The 22830-nt window shown below is 39.0% G+C and overlaps 1 protein-coding gene across 5 annotated transcripts in view; it reads right to left on the reverse strand.

The window, feature by feature from the left end:
• Window positions 1–1260: 1260 nt before the first annotated feature.
• The window catches only part of RUFY3 (RUN and FYVE domain containing 3), an 82332-nt gene continuing 60762 nt past the window's right edge, over window positions 1261–22830 (reverse strand). For 2 of the 5 annotated variants that reach the window (XM_045017531.1, XM_045017532.1), the window contains exons 12-18: window positions 21425–21522; window positions 17346–17465; window positions 14566–14689; window positions 12633–12712; window positions 10398–10425; window positions 8377–8451; window positions 1261–3979 (exon numbers count right to left, since the gene is read on the reverse strand). In XM_045017531.1, the coding sequence (XP_044873466.1) occupies window positions 3836–3979; window positions 8377–8451; window positions 10398–10425; window positions 12633–12712; window positions 14566–14689; window positions 17346–17465; window positions 21425–21522 (669 nt within the window). In that variant the 3' untranslated portion in view covers window positions 1261–3835. Of the gene's footprint in view, window positions 3980–8376; window positions 8452–10397; window positions 10426–12632; window positions 12713–14565; window positions 14690–17345; window positions 17466–17517; window positions 19823–21424; window positions 21523–22830 lie in introns of those variants that run through there. The other 3 variants (XM_045017534.1, XM_045017535.1, XM_045017533.1) reach the window with 2 other exon arrangements.

Genomic DNA, 22830 nt, shown 5'->3' on the forward strand with positions numbered 1-22830 from the left:
ACTTGTTTAATTTAAGAAAATGCAAAAGCATGGCATTGAGAGTCTAAAACACAGTAAGAATTTGTTTCTAATAGATTTTGTAATGGTTCCACAACTCTTACCTATTGCTTTCCTTTGTCATCTAAAACTGGCACCTCTTATCTCATTGTGCCTAAGGATGGAGTAAACACTTTGAAATTGTCTGAGCTTAAACTTCTACACTGTACATGCAGTCTGGGGGGTGAAAGGTAACTGTTTTCTGTACAGTGCTTAAAGGCACCTACCCAAACGTTTAATCAAGGATGTTTCATATTTGCTTTTACTGGGTAGTTTCTAAACTGCATATTGTATAATAGCACTGCTGCTCCCCACTCATACTTTGTTGGGAGACTGAAAGGCATAGCATGATGGAATAGCTATATGAAGCTAGACTCAGTACACAGTTGGAAAAAGCTTAAGGTATTTTAATCTTTAGTTTCACCATCACAATAAAAGCTTATTTCACTTCCCTTCTTTCTTATACTATGTGAGGCACATTCTGTACTCTTCCCATATTCTGAGTAAGACTTTCTCTACTTTTCCCTTGGTTAAGCTGTGTTACTGAATTTACAGTAGATAATACTTTTAAGAGCATTAATGCCTCTTTATAGTATCTCATCTTTCAAAGCATCAACTTTTCCAAATGGACAAACTGCTTAAGCGTACTATATTGGGTTCTGACAAAGGGCAGGTCTCATGAGAATGCTCCAGCTGGGAAAGAAATGATTAGGGACTGAGTGGTTATGTTGGTAATGTGAGATTTTATTGGGAGGGGAAGAAAGAGGGCCCTCTATTTATATTTCAGTGTTTTCTGTTCAACTGCTCCCTTCATGACAAAGCTCTACCACCTCCTCCTGAGTTCCTTCACAGATTACCTTCTGTAATAAGTATTAAAGGCCAAAATAACCTTACACTTACAGGTGTGTAATCCACATTGTCTTCAGTAACATGGGAGTTTGACAGCTGCTAACCCCCCAGGAGAAACAGAATCCAGCTCACTCTGAGCTGCATACTGCTGCAGTGCCAGTAAAAACAGGTAATTGAGTAGGTGAGTGCACACAACCTGCAAAACTGATGAATAAGGTGCCACTTGTGTAAATGGTAATGTTCAGTGCTAGCAAACAGTGCTTTTTAATGCAAGTGCCACCTTCCAGCTAGCAATGCATTTATAATGTTACAACTCTGCCTAGTGCATAAGAACAATCCACAAGCAGAAATGAGAAGCAACGGTGATGGAGAAAGTATTCTTTAAGCAGTTTTATTGTGTGGAACAGTAGTGCCAGAAAATACCTTCCCCTCCCACTTAGCTTTCAGGGCTACACCTACAAACAATATCAGAGCAAACATCCTTGAAGAATTTCCCTTAGAAGTGGTATTCAACGTTGTTTACAGTAATGTGGCCAGCACTGCATTTACAAGCCTTTAATACTGAGGATAACATCAGAGGACCGATGTAGGAGCCATCTTGGAAATCGCATTGTAATTCTGACATATAATTTTTGCTCTTCCTGAATCTCAGATGTACACAAATATATTACTAACTCCTCATGGCTGAAGTAAACTGAAGTTGTTGAGCACAGTGGATTTTAAGTAACTTAGAGAACCTGTTTATAAGTGACTTTAGAATGGCAGCATTAGTATTTAAGAAGGGTAGCAGCAATTTTCCTTTTTGTGAAGATCAAAAGAAGGTATAAAGGCAACCAAGGAATCAGCTACCATCTCAGAGCTAATCACACTCACAAGGGAATGTGGACATGTCAGCATTTACACAGTAAAATTAAGTACTATAATATCCAAATGCTCTCAGAATGGCTTACATTTCAGTTTCTACTCTGACTAGCGAAAAAACAAAACCAACTTGACTAGCAGATGTAAAATCCTGTAGATTTGTACAGTATATGCATATTGAATATTTATCCTCCCTGCAAAAGCCACCAACCTCACCTTCAGATAAAAGATCCATTAGTCAAGGATCTTTTCCAGTCACTCAAAGTGCTGTCCCTGACTCTGCACTAGTGCCCCTAATTAAACTATCTTCCTAGAAAGTTGAACATATGGGTGCTTTCATATTTCCCACTTAGATTCCATACACAAAGCTACTTTATTTTTTAATTCCTCCTGAGAAGTTGCTATAGTCAATTGCAGGAAGATAACTACTATTTTAAGGGGGAAATATTAGAAGAAGAAACTATTTCAAATTGATCTTGTAATGTTTTCCCCTCTGTTCCCTCATGTTGGCTCCTGTGAAAGAGGCCCTGCTAGTTCCCTGCAGTCAGCAGAGGGAGAGTCAGACTAGATTATAATACTGATCATCACTGGCCCAATCAAGTGGCCTAAACTCATCTACACACTTCCAATGTAGTTCTAACAGAGTTAATTTGCATATAATCACCTTTAGCGAAATAAACCAGGTTTCCCTACAGATTTGTACAAAATTAATGCAACACTCCCAAATACATATAAATATACATAAGTCAGTTTTCTAAAGATTACAATACATTCTGTGGTCTGGGTGGTTCAGTTAGGTTTCCAATACAAAGTAGGCCAAATAATCTAAGCCCCTCTCTTGGGAGTTGGATACATACCAGCATTTGTAATTTTGCACTTTTGGCATGGGGGGAGGCTGAAGCCCTTACAGAGAGGTACAAGTACTTCAGAAAGAAGGTGGTGTCTTTTGGGGTAGCAGTAAAATGTCATATCTAAGGCTTCTCTGTCAGATTATCTTTGTATGAACCATAAAACCTATTTGAAAGTGAATTTCAGATTAGCACATTTGAGCCTCCTGCTAGCAGCCATCACTTGTGGCTACACAATGATCAGTCTTATGACTATTTTAATAAACACATTTGCTGCTTAAACAGCTGATTAATGTGCACAACATTAGTAGGAACAGTATGCTGGACAGAATGTACAAACATGCCCCTAAATAATCTGTTTAAATAAAGACCAGTATATATATATAAATTTTTAAATTTAAATATTTTGGAATCAAGATCCATCCTCTAATTATCAGGTCAAGACAAAACAGATTTATAGTCTTTTTAAATGTCACGAGAACTTCCACTATAAAGTTCAAAGATGTTTGTTTTTACAAAAAAAAGTATTTAATGTCTGAGTATTTTGCTATGAGAACTTTCAAGCATACTGTGCTGAGTGAAGTGGCTGCTATTCAGTTCTCATCTCTCACACACCCCTCAAAAAAATAACCCCCAAATCTTTTAAATCTTTCCTGTTACTCCACACAACCAAACTGGAGCCCAAGAAAGGATTGAACTGAGTAACGATGTGCCACACACATGTTCAATTCCCAGTTCTTTTGTGGGATTTTTCTGTTTGAACTGGAGCATCACAGTTCATTAGCACTGCCAGGGACAGAAGGGAAAAGGGAAAGGGGTGTTTTAAGCAGAGTCACACATGCGGGTGAAAAATTCCTTCTCATTCTTTGTTTCAGTTACCATCCGTTTCATTCCATTTTGCCTTCAAACAAAGCACTTAAGTAAACCTTTGTACATGCGTTTTTACCTCTTCTTGTAGTTGCCATGGTACATGCATTAAGCCTACTCTGACACGAAATTCTGAACGGTTCCTCGCACAGCAGCTCATGCCTGAAAGTGGGGGTGTTCTCCTGAAGGAAGGCTCAGACCACCATTTAAAATTGACAGTTGAGAGAGAATGTGAACATAACGTACTTCCGCTCTTTGACCTTGCAAGAGCAGAGGGAAAAGAGATTCTTCTCTAGAAACTCGCCTGAAGAGCTTCAGAGCCAAGACCTAAGCTACAAGCCTTGATTGGTCATCACTGTCCGACATGCGGAGTCCTACAATGGGCTTGTGGAATATTGCTGTATCAGCTGTTCGTGACAGGTGTTGCAAACACGCTCTGGGTTAATGCTGGATGGAAGGGGCAGTTCATTAGCTGAACAGGCCTCACAGAAGATTCCGCCACAGTTCTTGCAAATGTTCTAAAAAAGGGAAAAAGGAACGAAAAGTGGAAACTACTGTTAATGAGATGAGAGAGACCGCGCCAGCCAGTCACAAGGGGCCCAATAACACCACGTGAAATAACCAGGTTTTCTCACTAACATTCAGTTGGCCAAAAGACTGTCCTTTGTCCCTGGAAAGGGCACCTGAAGCTTCTGCACTTCACCCATCACTAGAGAGTCCCTGTTGGCCCCTCCTCCAACCTTTGAGGGACAAAGGTTCTTTCCCAAAGGATGAGAATGTTACTTCCGCAGAGTTCCTAAACCCAGAGAGTAAAAATCAAAACTCCAAGAACAGGCTGGAGCAAATTTTGCAAACTGTACCCAGATGTGACTTGGCAAGAGTCAATTTAAGCAATCAGTACTTAAAAATTCAAATGCTAGTTAATCAGAACACACAGCTACATATGAAACCCTAGTAGAAAGAGTCTTATCCACCAGAACTACACGTGCATTTTTAATTTCATGCACATTAGGGCTGTCAATCACGTGATTAACTCCATTAAAAAAATTAATCAGTTTTAATCACACTGTTAAACAACAGCATCCAATTTACATTTATTAGATTTTTAGATGTCTTCTACAGTTTCAAATTAGGGCTGCCAATCCCAGTTAACTCACGCGATTAACTCTAAAAATCACGATTAAAAACAGTAATTGCGATTAATCGCATTGTTAAACAATACAATACCAATTGAAATTTGTTAAATATTTTTGGATGTTTTCTACATTTTTAAATATATTGATTTCAATTACACACAATACAAAGTGTACAGTGCTCACTTTATATTTATTTTATTACAAATATTTGCACTGTAAAAGAAATTGTATTTTTCAATTCACCTAATACAAGTACTGTAGTGCGATTTCTTTATTGTGAAAGTTGAACTTGTAAATGTAGAATTATGTACAAAAAACTGCATTAAAAAATAAAACAATGTAAAACTTTAGATCTTACAAGTCCACTCAGTTCTACTTCAGCCAATTGCAGGAGTTAATGCTGCCCACTTCTTGTTTACAGTGTCAGCTGAAAGTGAGAACAGGCATTCTCATGGCACTATTGTAGCCAGTGCTGCAAGATATTTACGTGCCAGATATGCTAAATATTCGTATGCCCCTTCATTCTTTGGCCACCATTCCAGAGGACATGCTTCCATGCTGATGATGCTCATTAAAAAAATAATGCATTAATTAAATTTGTGACTGAACTCCTTGGGGGAGAATTGTATGTTTCCTGTTCTGTTTTACCTGCATTCTGCCATATATTTCATGTCATAGCAGTCTCAGATGATGACCCAGCACATGTTCATTTTAAGAACACTTTCACAGCAGATTTGACAAAACGCAAAGAAGGTACCAATGTGAGATTTCTAAAGATAGCTACAGCACTAGACCCAAGGTTTAAGAATCTGAAGTGCCTTCCAAAATCTGAGAGGGACGAGGTGTGGCGCATAGGTAATAAAGGTAATAATTGGAGATATACCAATCTCCTAGAGCTGGAAGGGACCTTGAAAGGTCATTGAGTCCAGCCCCCTGCCTTCACTAGCAGGACCAATTTTTGCCCCAGATCCCTAAGTGGCCCCCCTCAAGGATTGAACTCACAACCCTGGGTTTAGCAGACCAGTGCTCAAACCACTGAGCTATCCCTCCCTCCCCATGCTTTCAGAAAACTTAAAAGAGCAACACTCCGATACAGAAACTACAGAACCTGAACCATAAAAAAAGAAAATCAACTTTCTGCCGATAAGATGAAAATGAACATGCGTCAGTCCGCTCTGCTTTGAATTGTTATTGAGCAGAACCCATCATCAGCATGGACGCATGTCCTCTGGAATGGTGGCTGAAGCATGAAGGGACGTATGAATCTTTAGTGCATCTGGCACGTAAATACCTTGCAACACTGGCTACAACAGTGCCATATGAACACCTGTTCTCACTTTCAGGTGACATTGTAAACGAAGCGGGCAGCATTATCTCCTCCAAATTGTTACCAAACTTGTTGGTCTAGGCGATTGGCTGAAGCAGAACTGAGTTGACGTGTAAGTTCTAAAGTTTTACTTTGTTTTACTTTTTAATACTTTTTTGGTACATAATTCTACATTTGTAAGTTCAACTTTCGCGATAAAGAGATTGCACTACGGTACTTGTATTAGGTGAATTGAAATACAAATATTTGCACTGTAAAAAAAAGTGTAATAAAAATAAATGTACAGTGCTCACTGTACACTTTGTATTCTGTGTTGTAATTGAAATCAATACATTTGAAAATGTAGAAAGCATCAAAAATATTTAAATAAATGGTATTATATTGATTAATCGTGCAATTAATCACAGTTAACTTTTTAAATTGCTTGACAGCCCTATTTCAAATATATTGATTTCAATTACAACACAGAATACAAAGTGTACAGTGCTCACTTTATTTTTTTACTACAAATATCTGCACTGTAAAAAAAAGAAATAGTATCTTTCAATTCACCTCATACAAGTACCGTAGTGCAGTCTCTTTATTGTGAAAGTTGAACTTACAAATGTAGAATTATGTACAAAAAAATACATTAAAAATAAAACAATGTAAAACTTTAGAACCTACACGTCAACTCAGTTCTACTTCAGCCAATCGCCTAGACCAACAAATTTGGTTACAATTTGCAGGGGATAACGCTGCCCACTTCGTTTACAATGTCACCTGAAAGTGAGAACAGGCGTTCGCATGGCACTGTTGTAGCCAGTGCTGCAAAGTATTTACATGCCATATATGCTAAACATCCGTATACCCCTTCATGCTTCGACCTGTAGACTGCTCTTTTGTTTCATCTTTTTTACATTGCAAATACTTGTATTAAAAAATAATGTAAAGTGAGCACTCTATAATTTGTATTCTGTGTTGTAATTGAAATCAACAGATTTGAAAATGTAGAAAAACATCAAAAATATTTATAATAAATGTAAATTGGTATTATAGTATTAACAGTGCCATTAAAACTGATTAATAGTTTGACAGCCCTAATATATATGTATATGGGGATGTATAGATGTATGTGCATAAGTTATATTGACATATCTACAACCAAACACTACTCTCGTATTTGGGGATTTATAAAAAGCTGGTATAAGATGTGCTGGAATTTGCAGTCCTTTTAACTGGTGTGCTTCCTAAAGGCAAGCTGAAAAGCTTATAGAGAAATCATATTTGAGACTCCCCACTATTAGCAGCATGTACTCAAAAATAAGAAGGATAGGGTTTACCCAAATGTTTTAAGTCGCTGCTTTATCTACCTGCCAACACAGGAGTTTAGGGATCTGTGTGTCTCTTGCCATAAGGGCTGGTGTCCTTGACACCCAGCGCTGCCAAGAAAGCAGCTCCTTGCTCAGTTCCTTCAGTCAGTGACACTCAATAGTTCCAGAGAAAACACAGAACCCCTCAGTTCAGGCCTTGGCAGATACACTAAAAAGCCTTTCAAGTTCTCCCTGAAAGTATCCATAATGAAAATGTGACCCAAGCTGCCTTCTAAGAGTGGTAATTTTTAGAGCCATAAGCTAGTGCTCTATATAAGATGGGACAAATCTTTATTGAACACAAGCAAATCTCAGAAAAAACGCCAATTATGCAGGAAGGATTAGGTGGATCTCCCAGCGATGTTACCAGCTTTCCAGAGGAAGTAGGACAGCAGGGTCCTCTGTGGGTCCTGCTTTCCCTTCTCACCTCACGGACAGGGGTTTTCCTATCTAGCTCTCTCAATGCTATTGGGAAGAGTTCAGTGGCTCCACATGACAGAGGGGACCCGGCAGCCCTAGCAGCAGGGATGTTGGGGGACTGAGAAAGGAAAGTTAATTTAATTAGGGCTTCATTTTCTCTCTGTGAGATGAGGCCCATTGTATGGCACCATTTCTGTGATTCTGGAAAGGCGAAAGGGCCAGGGAAGGAGAGTGACCTGTTGAAAAGAGAGAGGGGAGAAAAAAAGTGAAGATAAAGGAGAATAAAGAGGGAGGTGGCAGGAAAGAAAGTGGAAAAATGAAATGAAAACCACGTGTTCACATGGTCACTACTGACTTTTTCTGGCAGAAACGGGGAGAGGGCTGATTGTGCTCCCAGGTGTGGCTGGGGGGTGAATTAAAGGCAGTTCTTGAGGGGAGGGAAGCATACTAGCATGTATCATCTTCCAGTGTCAACAGCGGGTGGCATGGAGGACCCTGAAGCCCTTTCTATTTAACAGCTTTGTCCTAATGGGAAGGTGGACAAACATGTATTTCCTGGTACCCAGGTAATTACAGGGAAATCTACTTGTATTTATCAGCTTTTAGAAAATAAACTTAGAGGGCACACATGTGCTACCAGGCTGGCCAAGACACACAAGCCTCCCCTTAACTACAGTTACCTTTGTTTTGGTGAGACTGCCTTCCTCTTGGCACAGCTGGCATATCTGTGCTTTTCCAGGTCCAGATGGCAGTTCCTAAATCATTAAGAAAACAATTGCTCAGCATTACTTTTCCTACACCCTCCATTTCAGTATTATTGCTAGTGTCTGCTCCCCTCCGCCCTCACAATGCGGCTTTCCCTTTTCCTACTCAATGTGAGGCACAGTCCGATTGCTCAGGAAGCGGGCAAGTTGCAGGAAGCATTTATTTGTGCACATACACAAACAGGACCTCAAACTATTCAGAAAACCACAAGACAAACTGCTCTTCTGGGACGTAGTATTTAACTCTGGCCAATCAACATCCAGAATCCACTTCACAGAGTGCAACTGACTCCCTGAACAGTGGCTTCATACTCCGGGCACCGAGTCCTGGAGGGACTAAATGCAGCAAACCAACAAGGCTCCTAGGGAAGACTGATCCTGTCCTAACCTGGAGGGCACCTGTGCAGATGGGTCGGGACACACACACACTCAGTCAGCACCACACTCATTGCAAAGATGTCTGGGCGCTTTACACAAATTCACGAAAAGTGTAAAGAAGCCATTCTTTTGTCTAGTTTGCTGGTGCTCAGGCTGCAGCCTCCCTGCCCAACCTTTGCGCTGACTGTCTCTCTGCACTCTGAGAATGCCAGGGCTGTGGGGTCTGGCTCGACACTGAAATCCTTACCAGCTCCATTCTGTCGACAGTTACACATCCTAGTAGTATTTGTTTTGCTTCACTTTCTCTTGCTTTCTACTTATCCGTATGCATATGACAAACACACTTGTACTAGGTCTCTATAAATGATTCTTATCCTACAACCGAGCTACCCAGTGGCATTTATTTCACATTTTTAATTAACTTCTTTCCTGTCAATTCAAATGTTTTTAGAAATCCCTCATTCCTAACACCTAAGGCAGGGGTCAGCAAGCTTTCAGAAGTGCTGTGCCGAGTCTTCATTTAGTCACTCTAATTTAAGGTTTCGCGTGCCAGTAATACATTTTAACGTTTTTAGAGGCTTCTTTCTATAAGTCTATAATATATAACTAAACTATTGTTATATGTTTAATTAAATAAGGTTTTAAAAATTTTAAGAAGCTTCTCTTAAAATTAAATTAAAATACAGAGCCCCCCGGACCGGTGGCCAGGACCTGGGCAGTGTGAGTGCCACTGAAAATCAGTTCGCCTGCCGCCTTTGGCACCCGTGCCATAGGTTGCCTACTCCTGATCTAAGGCTACCATTACAGGGCTGAAGTATTTGCAGTGACATATTCTACTGTTCTGTTAGCTTTAAGGCATGTTTATGATCAGAAAAGTGACTATAAAATGGCACCATCTTATTCAATATTTCTGCTCCTAGTGTGTTAACAAATCATATTTTACTTTCCCAGCAGAAAATACTTTTACAAACATTAACCCTACAGAGTGAAAACTGCATGGACGAGTGAGCTAGCCTCGGGCATCAATGCACAAACACCACTGCCAACTGAGTTCCAATTGCAGGATCTTTAGCATTGGCAATGATGCATGAGCCAGGAAGAACACAGCTTGGCATTCAGAGCCCAGAACGAGTCTGCAAGCCTGGGAGTTTGGGTGCGCGCGCGGGTGTGTTTCAAACCAAACCATCTTTCTAATTGTAAACAGGACCGGACTGACCCTGAAGTCACTGATGCAGACAGAAATATGAAACTTTAATGTCATGTTCATACTCAATTTTCTGATCCTAACTGTGCTTTACCAGGCACATTATTTACATGAGGGTAGAAAAAGACTCAACTTTGATACTTAATATCTTGACAAAGCCCTGGCTGGGATGATTTAGTTGGTGTTGGTCCTGCTTTGAGCAGGAGGTTGGACTAGATGACCTCCTGAGGTCTCTTCCAACCCTAATCTTCTATGATCTTAAGGGTGCATGGATTGAAGAAGAAATTGTGAATCCACAAGACTTGTCACCACATTTGTAATTTAGTGTTTCAACATAAGCAGAAGAAATACTAACCTGCTCTTCTTGTATGACAGATTGTATCCTACAATAAAAAAAGAAAACGGTAAGTTAGTAATATCATTTTATCCACATCTCCCAGAAGAAAATCGCTTGAGTCTCAGATCCATTCTCACTGAAGTCATTTCTTTTTTGCTTTTTTCAAAAACACACTACCGCACTATTTTTGTTATTTCTTGAGGTTTATAAAAAGCATCTATTTTGACCTCCATATGCTTGCAAAATGTAAAGCCATTCATAAACACATACGTATTTGGGAATACATGATTACGTACTGTGGTGTTAAAACCTATCAGCATGAATGTGGGATGATCCCTTATATATTAGTAGCAAAGTCATCAATTAAACAAACTTTACAACCTGAGTGTCAGGTGCTCATCCCAAACTCATGCTAATATAACCTTTAACCACACCAGCATGCATTTAATATACATTAATGATGATCTACATAAGAAAAACACACAATTAGGCTCATGCTGTTTCCCTCCTTTATGACATATGAAGAAGACCCAAAAAGTTTCCCTCCCTCCCTCAAAATGTTTTCTTCTCGGCATTATTTTTAAATTAGAAGTGTAGATCATGTCTGTCTGGGAAGACTATGATGAGAACCAGTGAAATAGCATCACAAGAGCCTAGAGCAAAAACAGAAATGAGAGGGGAAGGGATTTTCAGTTAGACTGTGTAAAATGGCTTTTGGTAATATCTCTTTCGCTTCAAGAACTAATTAACATTTTGGAGAAAAGAAGCCTTTGTTAAAGGTGCAACATCCCCACAACTTCAACTAACGTGAAAGCTTACAATATTCTTCCTTTTAGATTCTCCCCATAAATCCTCCCGCAAAATTAGGGAAGTCAGGAGTTCATAAGTGTCTGTTACTATGCTTTGAACAAAATCCTGATTATAGACCTGGTTCCCGACTACAGAAATACAAATTTAAAACATCTACCCGTTTGAACACAAGTCTTTACCTCATCTCCTGTTTTTTGTTTTTTTTTTAAATAATCTTCCAGATAAACAAAAACCCAGCCAAAACAACATAGCTTATTTTCTGCTGTGATGTTCAATTCACTTTAGCACATTTTAAAAACTAAACTCTTACCTGAATGGGATTTCTGCATTAGTATTTTGTAAGTATTTTATTTTATTATAGAAGCCATTTCTCTATAGAACACCCCCCCCCCAAAAAAACCAATCTCCCCCGCCCCCCACAATCTTTAGGCTCCGGTACATCTTGTTCTTGGTCCTCAAAATTATACTATACCAAAATCAAATACAAGAACAGGGCTTTTTCCTGAAGCACTAATATCAAAGGGGCGTGTCCTTGCAATTTCAGATTTGTAAATGCAGAGCTCCTACCCTGCCAAGGCCTAAAAGTCAGCCTAAGTGATTACATTCTCCAAATGAAGAAAAAAGAATTACAGCTATGTATCAGGTGGCTCAGAGGTAGCTGGGAGAGGAACAGAAATCTCTTCATCACCTCCCCTGTTCCAGAGCCAAAAACCTGATGCCTGGCAATAGAATCTGTTTCCTGATTCAGTGCTGTGAAATAGGCACAGTGGAGAACCTCAAACAATGGGCACAAAGGCCGTTGCAAATCTTTGACAGGAGAACTGCAATACTCGACAAGTCCCTGAGTGTGTTACACACCCTTACAATCCCTGCCCCCCCACAAAAAGCACAGTGCGAAAGACAATGCTAGAGTCTTCTCCAACAGTTTGAGAAATAAACCATATTGTGACCTCCTTGTATGAGGCAGACTACAACTGAAGAAGCCCCAAACAACCTCTAAAACAGGAAACTTCAAGTCCCTCCTGTTTGCACCAACCCCAAAGCCTCTCCTAAAATCCTGAAAAGCCAACTTCCCACACTTACTACACTTCAAAGTGAATCCCCGTTTCTCTCCCAGGTTACTGTGTCATTGAGAAGAGCAGATCTTACCACGCGGGAACTTTAAAGTCTCAAATTACAAGTGTCTTCACTTCAAACAGAAAAGTTTAAATTTCACTTAGAAGATTTTAGCATATTGTTTTATTTAGAGTTGGGTTTTTTGTTTTGCTTTTTAAGTGAAGGAAAGGGTAAGCCCACAACAAAACTAAATTCTCACCAACACAGTAATTGATACCTTTAGCCGAGAGCATAACAGACCTGCTTTTCACACTGCAGCGAACAGAGACAGGAGGAGGAACAGTGAATGTGAGAAAAAGGGGAAAGGGGATATCTTTCAGTCCATACTTGTTTGGAAGAACAGCATTTTCCCCTCTTCCAGGTTCTCTCAATCTGGCATTTTCTTCCTGGATTTTCTGCTTTCCATCCTGTCAAAAGAAAAAACATATTTACAAGTCTGAGTATTTCACTAACTGCACTCTACACATTTAGACTGGGATTTCCAAGGCCGCTTAAATGACTTAGTGAACACAAGTCCCACTGACTTTCAATGGGATCTGTATCTAAACCACATGGGTGCTTTTGAAAATCTACCCTTTGACCTCTCAGACCAGTGTGGTACATGAGCACCAATCTAATCACACTAGCTGTTTGCCTTCCTCTTGATGGGCAGAAAAAAACTGAAATGTCCAAGCTGGCTTCAGATTTTCGGAGAGATAATCTAACTTTTTTTTTTTTTTTAAACTGGGAAGGAGGAAGCATAACCCAACCACCTCAACTGGTATAGCAGAAGCAGGGAGGGTAAATATTATTTGTAGAGTAAATCTATAAAGTATCAATGAGACAAAGGGAAATCCCCAACCAAACGCAGCATTACTTTTCAACACGACTAAGAAAATAAATTGCTATCTGTATTAGTGACGGTGGGAACGTGTCTCAGCACGATCCATGCCTATGAGAGTTGCTAGAAATTTGAACTACAGCCTGGCCAGGGCATTAAACTGCTGTTAAAATGATATACCCGTATAAAAGTAAACCATCCATAGACCACGAGACACAATAAAAGGAGATCTGTTACATAAATAGATACTTCTGTAAATTAAACCCATTTGTTCCAAAGACTTGCATGTCCCATTCTAGTGAGTGTTCCACAATGACACACAAATGGAGGAGGGTAATCCCATGAAGAAAAGGGCACATCAGAAAATCATTGCTTCAGGGTTTGATTTTGTAACATGTACAATGAGAGAAAAGAATTATTTTGCCTTGCAGCTGAATAGCTTGCTTTGGTTTGGAAAGATCAAACAGCAGCTGGTTTTAAGAGCCAGCTGCAATAAATTTTTCATTCTGACACCTTTTGTTATTGTAGTGTAACAGCTGTTTATAGAGACAATGCTATTGACAATTAAGTTATTAAGAGGCATTGCTAACCTTTTTGTTTGTTTATTTTTTTAAGTTATCAATGCTACTGGTTAAAAAAAATTACTGAAGAACTTAAGAAGCCCTCAAGGGAGAGAGCAGTACTACTAAAGTCTCCTGGGGAAACCCAGTGAAGATTAGGTGCTGCAGTGTACATGCAGAGTACAGAAATACCCTGTACTATTTCATTGTCTTCATACTTGAGAGTTATGCTAGTGTCTCAGGAAGAGCTGCCCTTTTACTGACACTTCCCAGGAGACAGCCAAGTCTAATGATTTACAACAAGGCAGGGAGAGATCAGATTTTCAAAGTTGTTTTAAGACAAGTTTAGTTAACATGAAAACCAATTTTTTTCTTCAAGAATAGAACTTACAACTTTGAAATGCTGCTCTCTTATGCATTAAAAAGCCAGCTTCATTTCTTGAGTTCTACTCTATCTCAGACTGTCAGCATGGTAACTTCCTGCTTATGATGTGAAATTATTTTAAAGGTGATTTACTCTTAATGAGATGTATTGATTAGAGTATCTTTTATATTGCATTTTTCTTTAGTAAATAGTGCTGATGAACACAATCAATTTCAAGATTCTGTCAAACAGCTGGGAGAGAGGGATACACTCTTATATTACAACTAAAACTTGTTGCTTTTAAGAAGACCTATCTCCGGCTGAAAAAGGAGAACCATTTCAATTTAATGGTGTGAGAATTAAATAAAAATTTACATGAATTTTTCCTATCCTGACTGCTACCCTCATACCTTTACTACTGCAGCATAGCAGCAATGCATATGTGCAGTAATAAGAAGCTCAAGGTAAGACAGTAGCTAAAATTAAACCATATTTAAATGTGAACAGTGACACTACCATTTTTAATTGCATCTTCTGGCAGCCCTTGCCTTGGGCTACTGTGATTTTGTTTTCTCGGATACCCTGGTGTATTGATGACAATCTGTCTCTTTCCCGTTTCAATTCTTGTTCAAGTTGATCCCTACAGTATAACAAAAGGAAATTGTGGATAAGTGATCTGATTCTACAGCACCCAATATGCACAGCTATTAAAAAGGTGATTTATGTTTTTAGCATAAGAGGGCACAAAAGAAATCTCCATTACCAGAATTTTCAAAACTGTACACCTCTGAACGAATTATCCCAACATATGTTTAACAAGCCCACAATGCATAAAGTCTGAATCTAAATTCCGGATCTAATCCAGTCAAGCTTAATTTTGTTTAGAGGTATGAAATATGCACCTGTTCACTAAGTCTGCAGGTCCTTAATTAAAATATACAGTCATATTTTTAACATGCTACTGCCAACAACAGTACACAAACTACCAGAGTCAAAATAGCATGAAATCAGAAGCAACATCTTCAATTTCCAGGGATATCCTTAAAGAGGCTTCTCTTCCTGCCTCTCACACAAAACCTTTGTCACTAGGGTGCTTTCCACCGTGGCTGAAGATTAAAATTAGGCTGTGTTGGAGCAACTGAGTTCTCAAGCAGAGGGTTCTCCACTGAGAGTACCCTGCCAGCAGGTCCCAAGTGTTTGAGTCTAGGGACTGTTAAGCAAGAGCACATCAGCTCAAAAATGGGCAACAAAAATGATTGGGGGGCTGGAGCACATGACTTATGAGGAGAGGCTGAGGGAACTGGGATTGTTTAGTCTGCAGAAGAGAAGAATGAGGGGGGATTTGATAGCTGCTTTCAACCACCTGAAAGGGGGTTCCAAAGAAGATGGATCTAGACTGTTCTCAGTGGTACCAGATGACAGGCCAAGGAGTAATGGTCTCAAGTTGCAGTGGGGGAGGTTTAGGTTGGATATTAGGAAAAACTTTTTCACTAGGAGGGTGGTGAAGCACTGGAATGGGTTACCTAGGGAGGTGGTGGAATCTCCTTCCTTAGAGGTTTTTAAGGTCAGGTTTAACAAAGCCCTGGCTGGGATGATTTAGTTCGGGATTGGTCCTGCTTTGAGCAGGGAGTTGGACTAGATGACCTCCCTAGGTCCCTTCCAACCCTGATATTCTATGAATAACTGCAAGGGAGACCTCAGTGCAGATAGGTAATAACTCCATTAATGTAACTCGATGAAAGTAACAGCTCAAAGTTTCCAGAGCACCCCCAGGACCTCAGGGAACAGAGCTGGGTGAAAATCACTTGAGACATGGATCGGTGCCCACCAATGCACTCAAATACCATACAAGTCAGAGCGGTCTTACCTGTAAGATTGTATGAAAACTCATCAGAGGAAAAAATAGTTTCTTAATATGGCAATCCAGTTCAAGGAAGCAGTTTACCACCAATATAACTACCTCAAGGGCCTTGTCTACCAACAGAATTTAAACTTAACTAAATTCACTTAGAAATCAATATAAATACAGTGATAAAAGAGTGTCCACACAAGGTGCTTGCACTGATTTAGCTGAATTAATTTCTAAACCAATTTAGTTAAATCAGTGCAACGTGTGTGTGTAGACAAGACCTAAAGCCCCTTTTGCATCTGATAATATTGCTAGCAGCAAAGACACAAGGACTAGCATTTTCATCCTGTTGGATGCAGTCTAATTATACTATTGGCAAACTTTTCAAACGTGGACACATAAAATGATGTGTTTGTGGGAACAGTTGTGTCCTTTGTGTGCACAAATGGGAGCTTACATATATTTGTTAATAAAAGCCCCATCAGTCATCACACCCTCCTCCTCACTGTAAACATTGTGTTTTGTATCACTTCACTTTAGCAGACACCTTAAGGCAAAAAGAAGTGTGAGGGTCCTCAGTAAAGGGAAAGAGGTCAAAGAAGGCAGTACGAGACAATATATTTTATTCAACGATGATTCAGAGTGACCTTGTCATGGGACAGAGAACGTATCGTGTATGCAAAATGAGAGGCCATCTTCTATTTCGTGGTAAAAGGGTCTGTATTTCCCTGCTGTTAGTAAACTGACAACTCTGGAAGAGGAATATGATAGTTTTTCATGCTGAGTTTTTTTCAGGTCTTTTTTTGGTTCCCACCAAAACTAAGGCTGTTTGTAGATTTAAAAAAAATATATATATATAGGTTTAGTTATTAGGTTGGTGCCCAAAGATATTTATTGTCTCCTAAAATAGTAGATTTACTTACTGGCAAAAGAGGAAACTGTAGATAATAGCGCTAACATTCCTGATTATGAATAATCACATTGTTTGCTGTCTAGTCTCTCTCTAAGGTTTATATTCTATAATACAAATGACATTATTAGAGCAGAACTGCATACTGACAGCCTCTCTTTATGAACTTTTAGCTGCCTGGAGAACATTTTTATATTTAATTTCCACCCATGGTGTTCCACAGACTGTTTTTGTAACAAGATTTTTCTTTTTAGTGTTCGATGGTGCACTAGACTTGTACTATTCTTGTCATTTTTCCTGATTACGTATTTTGTAATTTTCTTTAAAAGTATTAAGGTTTTAAAAAAATGCAGTTGCAACTCAGATGTCCACATTTGAAAATTTGGTCCACAACATATCAAAGCACTTCCCCATTCTAAGGTTACTCTGCTTGTGTTTAGGATAAACACACTCCCCCATTTACTATGGGTTTTCCCAGACATTTCTGACCTGGCAGAGAAAGCACACCCAATAAGTACATTAGAAAACTGTCTTCACCGCTGCTTGGTGAGCTGTTCCACTTCTATCTGAAGACTGTTGATCTTTTCACCAAATTCCTGCTTGAAGAGCCGGTTGTCCCCCTCAGCGGATTGACGTTCTCTCTCTGCCTGTCGCAATCTGGATTTGAGCCACATGAACTTGTGATAAAAAACAAAAGCCATGGTGGGGAGGAAGACTGAATTTAAACAAACAAAAATAAACCCAAAAAAGGAAAACAAATTGTATGGTAAAACAAGGGAAAGGATGAAAATATTCTAAAGAAAGACAAAATGTAGGTGAACCAGGCAGAAGAAACTCTGATTTTCAATGTTTTTTTATTCTATTACTACAGTTTACAGCTATTAGATGATAAACAAAACATTTTATCCATATTCAAAGCAAACCTCAGGTACACAGAATTTTAAGTCAAATTTTATTTTAATGTACGTTACATTTCAGCTTTACACATGTAACTGGAACTTGCAACATAGGTTATCTACTATATTTAGAATTAGTGCATTTTCCTGGTCTCTTCCACAACTATCACATCAGATTAAGCACACAGGCATTTACACCACAGCAACCTATACTCTGGATCAATTTTTCGACATGTTGCTAGATATTTAAGTCTTCAATCCTACTATAGCATTGCTGTGATAGGAGAAAGTTTATTGTCCACAAGAAGAATTTGGCAGGGGGTTGTAACAATCCTAACTAGCCATTTGGATACCCGGATGAAAGCTTTTATTCTGCAGATAATTCAAATGAGTTCAGAATAAAAGGTCACAAGGTTCATTTTGTGTTTTCAAACATGTGACTCAATAGCCAGTCTCAAATACTTAATACTTGTTTTCCAGGGAGTCTTATAAAGTCTGCCATTGTGCAGTCATCAATTTTACAAGCTAAGGGGTGATACCCATTTGTGTACTGGAGGGCAAGATTGCGCCTCACAGATTTTTAAGTGTGTCCAGTGCGAATTAATAGTTTTTCCAGCTGCATGACGGTCATATAAGTCTCCCACTACGTGTCAAGGAGTCCTATTCTACATGACAGAGTGGGAAATTTACACGAGACAGCATTTTTGCGAACAATTCACAAGGACAAAAAAACTATTAAACACAGGGGAAAAAAAAACCTTGATTTCTTGAAGCAAAGTATTTATAGAATTATTTACACCCTAAAGCCTGCATGGGACCAGCATGGTGACCTCTTGCGACCATAGGGAAGAGGACACTAACTTACAATATTTCAATCTACAGTTTTAAAAAATTTGAAGTGAGATGTTAAGCTTATGATTATTTTTCCTATTCAGAACCATTTCTAAGCTTTAGTTGGTCTTTCATTATTTTGCCAGAACTCTCAGCAAATTCCCTATTTGTATCAAGCAACAGAAACTTAGAAGCAAATGTAACAAGTGTAACAGTGAAAGGCAGCTATTTTGTTTTATTTGTTATAGGCTAGCTACTCTGAGACAAGGACTGGCCAGCAAAAAACCTACTACTTGTTCCACTCCTTCCTCTCTCTCTCTCTTTTTTTTTTAAACCGCAAAGTATAAAGAGCAGAATATTTTTGTAAAATGTGTAACTATTCCTTTTCTAGGAAGAGGAGAGACCAACAAAACAACAGTCTCTCCTCAGCTTCCTTCAGTTAGGAAGAACTGCAGTATATTTCTAGAAGGAATTATGGCAGAGGTAGAAGGCAATGAAAAGATAAGGAGGTTCTACTGTAACGTTACTCTAAGACATCTAGTTACTAATTTTGTCTTCATGAAGTTTAAAGGAATCTATGGTTGATTTACCTCCCCACCCCAAGTCACTAAGGCAAAATTGTTGCAAGTAGTCTTGCTTAACAAGGACTGGATCTTCACGGTGACAAAATATTAAGATGTAACGCCCATTTGTCCTTGTTTTGTGGTTAAACCCAAAGAACAAAAGTGAAAGGGTAATGGTTGGGAATACACACACACAAACTACTTTCAACTACTTCCAGGGACACATTTTCTTTGTCTACTTCATAACTGGGTAACAGAGAAAACTAATTTGGCTTCCCCAGAACTGGCCAATCGGATATTGGCATAGAACCACACATCTAATACCCATTCATGTTGAAGATTTGTGCTGTATACAGTACGTATCAAAGGTATGTACAGAGCCACAAATCTCTCATTCCTTAAGCTTTCCTTGTGTATTTATTGGCCAACTCCTCTGTAGTTTAACAAAAGTTTATATGGCAAATTAGGGAGCTTCTACCAAATTTTCTATCTCTGAAAAAAAGCCCAAAGGTTTTAAAAAATCAGCAAATTCCAAATCAACTTTAAATGACAATTAACATTTTAATAGTTGCTTTTAACTATTCTTAAGGTTTTCCCTCTCATAACTAAGTTTCAATGTCAGAGTTGTGAGGTGACCAGTTGCAAAAATGCCTAATGGTGCTTATGGATCAGTTTGTTTGCTGCACTATTTAAGGCTTTTGCCTGTTTCACCAAATCCTTTTCACTATATGAAAAATGTCAGAATGATGATGTGGGGGGAAATGGAAAAAAAATAAAATCAGTAAGAGAAAAGTTCAGATCAGTTAACTGAACAGATATTGTCATACATTCAATATAATATGTCTGTATAAATTATGAAAGGGCAAACATTTCTCAAAGAGCCACTCAAAAGACTACAGAAACACACCACCTCAGAAGAATTTGATGAAAGTTACACACACTACAATAATCATCCTTTTACTGAATAAGGTAATAATTATAAAAACATCATAACTATTCCCCTTACTTCTGTCTTTATTATTTCCAAGTGAAACAGCATTTATCTTTAGGAAATGCACCTCTCATGCCCGCTAGTATCATTTAGGATCATAACAAGGGGATGGATGCATAGGTGGAGACATTTTGGACTAAATAAGTACAGTTCCATTTGAAGTCAAGTCACACCAGCTGAACCCTCTGTGAACACAACTATAAGAGGCTCAGCTCCAAAGATGTTAACGAAAAAGGAATGCAACTCCCTGAGATCCTCCTCTGGAAGTGAGCGGTTTTACGTCTGACCTCAGAGTCCATCCCAATTATGCGAGAGTTGGTAGTGGGTTGTCAGCACTGTCTCACTAGGATAGGTGTTTAAAACGTGCGCTCATGGAACTAATAGATATTGTTCCCATCCGCCACCTCTGCTAGCTCCTAGTGCCAGAAATAGTCCTCTCCAGTCCCACCCCTGAAGTTAGTTTCACTGTGCTTTCTTGCACTTCAGACCTCCCAGAAACAAACATGGGTCTCAGTTTTCATGGAGATGGACGTTCCAATTTTAATATAGGATAGTTTTAAAAACAGAACTAGAGTCTTATGTAACAATAAGCCTATTTCAGCGCTGACTGTTGTAATCCTTGTCCTTCATGCCCCCTCTACTGTATTGCCATCCCTCCCATGTTGTGTCTAATATAGACTGTATGCTTCTGTGAGTCATCCATTTGTACAGTGTTAGTGGTGCTGTACAGACCTATTTAAATTAACAATAGGCAATTCATTACCCAGTGTTCCATCTTCACATACAACAATGCTGACAAGGATTCCAATAATTAGCTTTTATATATGTGTGCTCTGTTTGTGTGTATAAAACAAGCATCTACAATAATTGATATTTTAGCAGGATGTTCTCATTTATGGAGGATTTTCCTGAGCACACAAAACACGTCCTAGCTATCAGTCTATCACGCAACTACTGCTATAGGGCCGAGTCCTGCTCTCTCTACTCATCTGAATAGTTCCACTTACTTCCATGGGACTGTTCAGGTGAGTAAAAGCAGTAGGATTGGGCCCACTGCTGTAATGCCCAGTTCCGCTCCCATGCTAGTCAATGGAAATTTTGCCCCAGACTTCAATGAAAGCAGGCCTAGACCACTGAATGCAACTCAGATAATATTAACGTTTCAAAAAATATCTATAAAGGACTCTTAGAAATAGCACTTGGCGTGTCTGGGATATTTGTTTAGCTCTGTGTAACAAGTTTATATAAAAAATATGCATTTTTAGCACCTGCAAAAGTATACCACACACCACAGGGAGACATTTATATTTTGCAATAAACCAATTTCATTTTTACCTGTGTTCAAGCTGTTTAATAGTAGCAGCCATCTGATTTGTCTTCTCCTCCAAACGGCTGTTTAATTCACTCCTCTGTTTCACTCCCAGGTCTGAACTCTGGAAAGGAAAGTTACCTAATGTCTTCAGTAAGCAGTGGTAAATATGAAATAAACTACATTGGAAAATGAAATGGAATTGGTGATACTAAAACAGGTAAGAAGGAGTGATCCAAAGGGCAAAGATCGGAAGCAAAGATTAACAGTGGGGACAAGCATTTCCCCATGTCCTGGTAACTGAGTAAGTAAACAAACAATTTTATTTTATATATAAAGTATCATATCTGAACCACATGGCATAGATTGACGTAGTATCAACTGATGGAGCATCAATACTACGCCATCAATTGTGTGGCACAAGAGTGCCAGTTGCCTGAACTGTCAACTGTCTGGCAGCGAAATCTATTTATGGTTTTGAAATTAAGTTGAATACTTATTTCTCTGGGCATTAGCTGTCTGATTTTGTCTGAGTAGTCTGTTCTAGCGGATTTCAGTGACAAGTGAAACTGTATACATTAAAATAATAGATTTTACTAGATAGATGCTATCATGGTTTTGTTTTTATAAATACGTGGGTTTTACAGTTATATATTTACTTTTAGGTTTGGTCGTTAGCGCTTTTCTTTAGAACTGACTTCGCTTATGCTGCAGGCGGTCCTCTAGAAGCAGAAGTTATAAGGACTATGATTTTGAAACCCTGTCTCTGTCCATGGTAACCCGTACAAATGATTTCATTTTATCATTATATACCACAGCAAGTGATACCTTGCGTGTTACAGTAGAGAACACAAAAGGAAACTTCATATAGGCTGTGATTGAGGACAGCCCAAGTCTAAATTGGCAAATGAAATTAGGAGGTAAAACCAGAGGCTATGGATTCTGAAAATGGTGCTGTGTCATCCTTGCTTCTACAGTTACTTAAAACTTGTGCTCCAGTCTAGAGAAAGGAGCTTACACACTGTTGTACAGTTATTTGCACTAATAAAAGTGAAATGCAGCAGAAAAGGAGCTTGCCCACACACCATCTCCCATAAGTATTGTAAAGATCCATCTCCTTAGTTTCTAGCATGTTAAGGCGGGAACAGAAGTGGAACCACTGAATACTGACCACCTATGCAAGCTGCTTCAAAAACAATATCAGATGATTGGGAGCATGCTGCTGAGACATCCTTATCCAACAACTCTCAAAACAGCCATGTATTAGGGGAAAATTACTGTCCTACTATTGAACAGATAAGTGTTCAGATATCATGGGATGCTTTTTCCTCATAAGTCCCTGCATCTGGTGACCATTTTTTATTTTAAAAAGGTATGAGCCAGCCTTGTAGTGCTGGCAAACCACACGACTACATGAAGGATCCAAGAACAG

The sequence above is a fragment of the Mauremys mutica genome, chromosome 5, assembly GCF_020497125.1.
Source record: "Mauremys mutica isolate MM-2020 ecotype Southern chromosome 5, ASM2049712v1, whole genome shotgun sequence".
Taxonomy (NCBI): Eukaryota; Metazoa; Chordata; order Testudines; family Geoemydidae; genus Mauremys; species Mauremys mutica.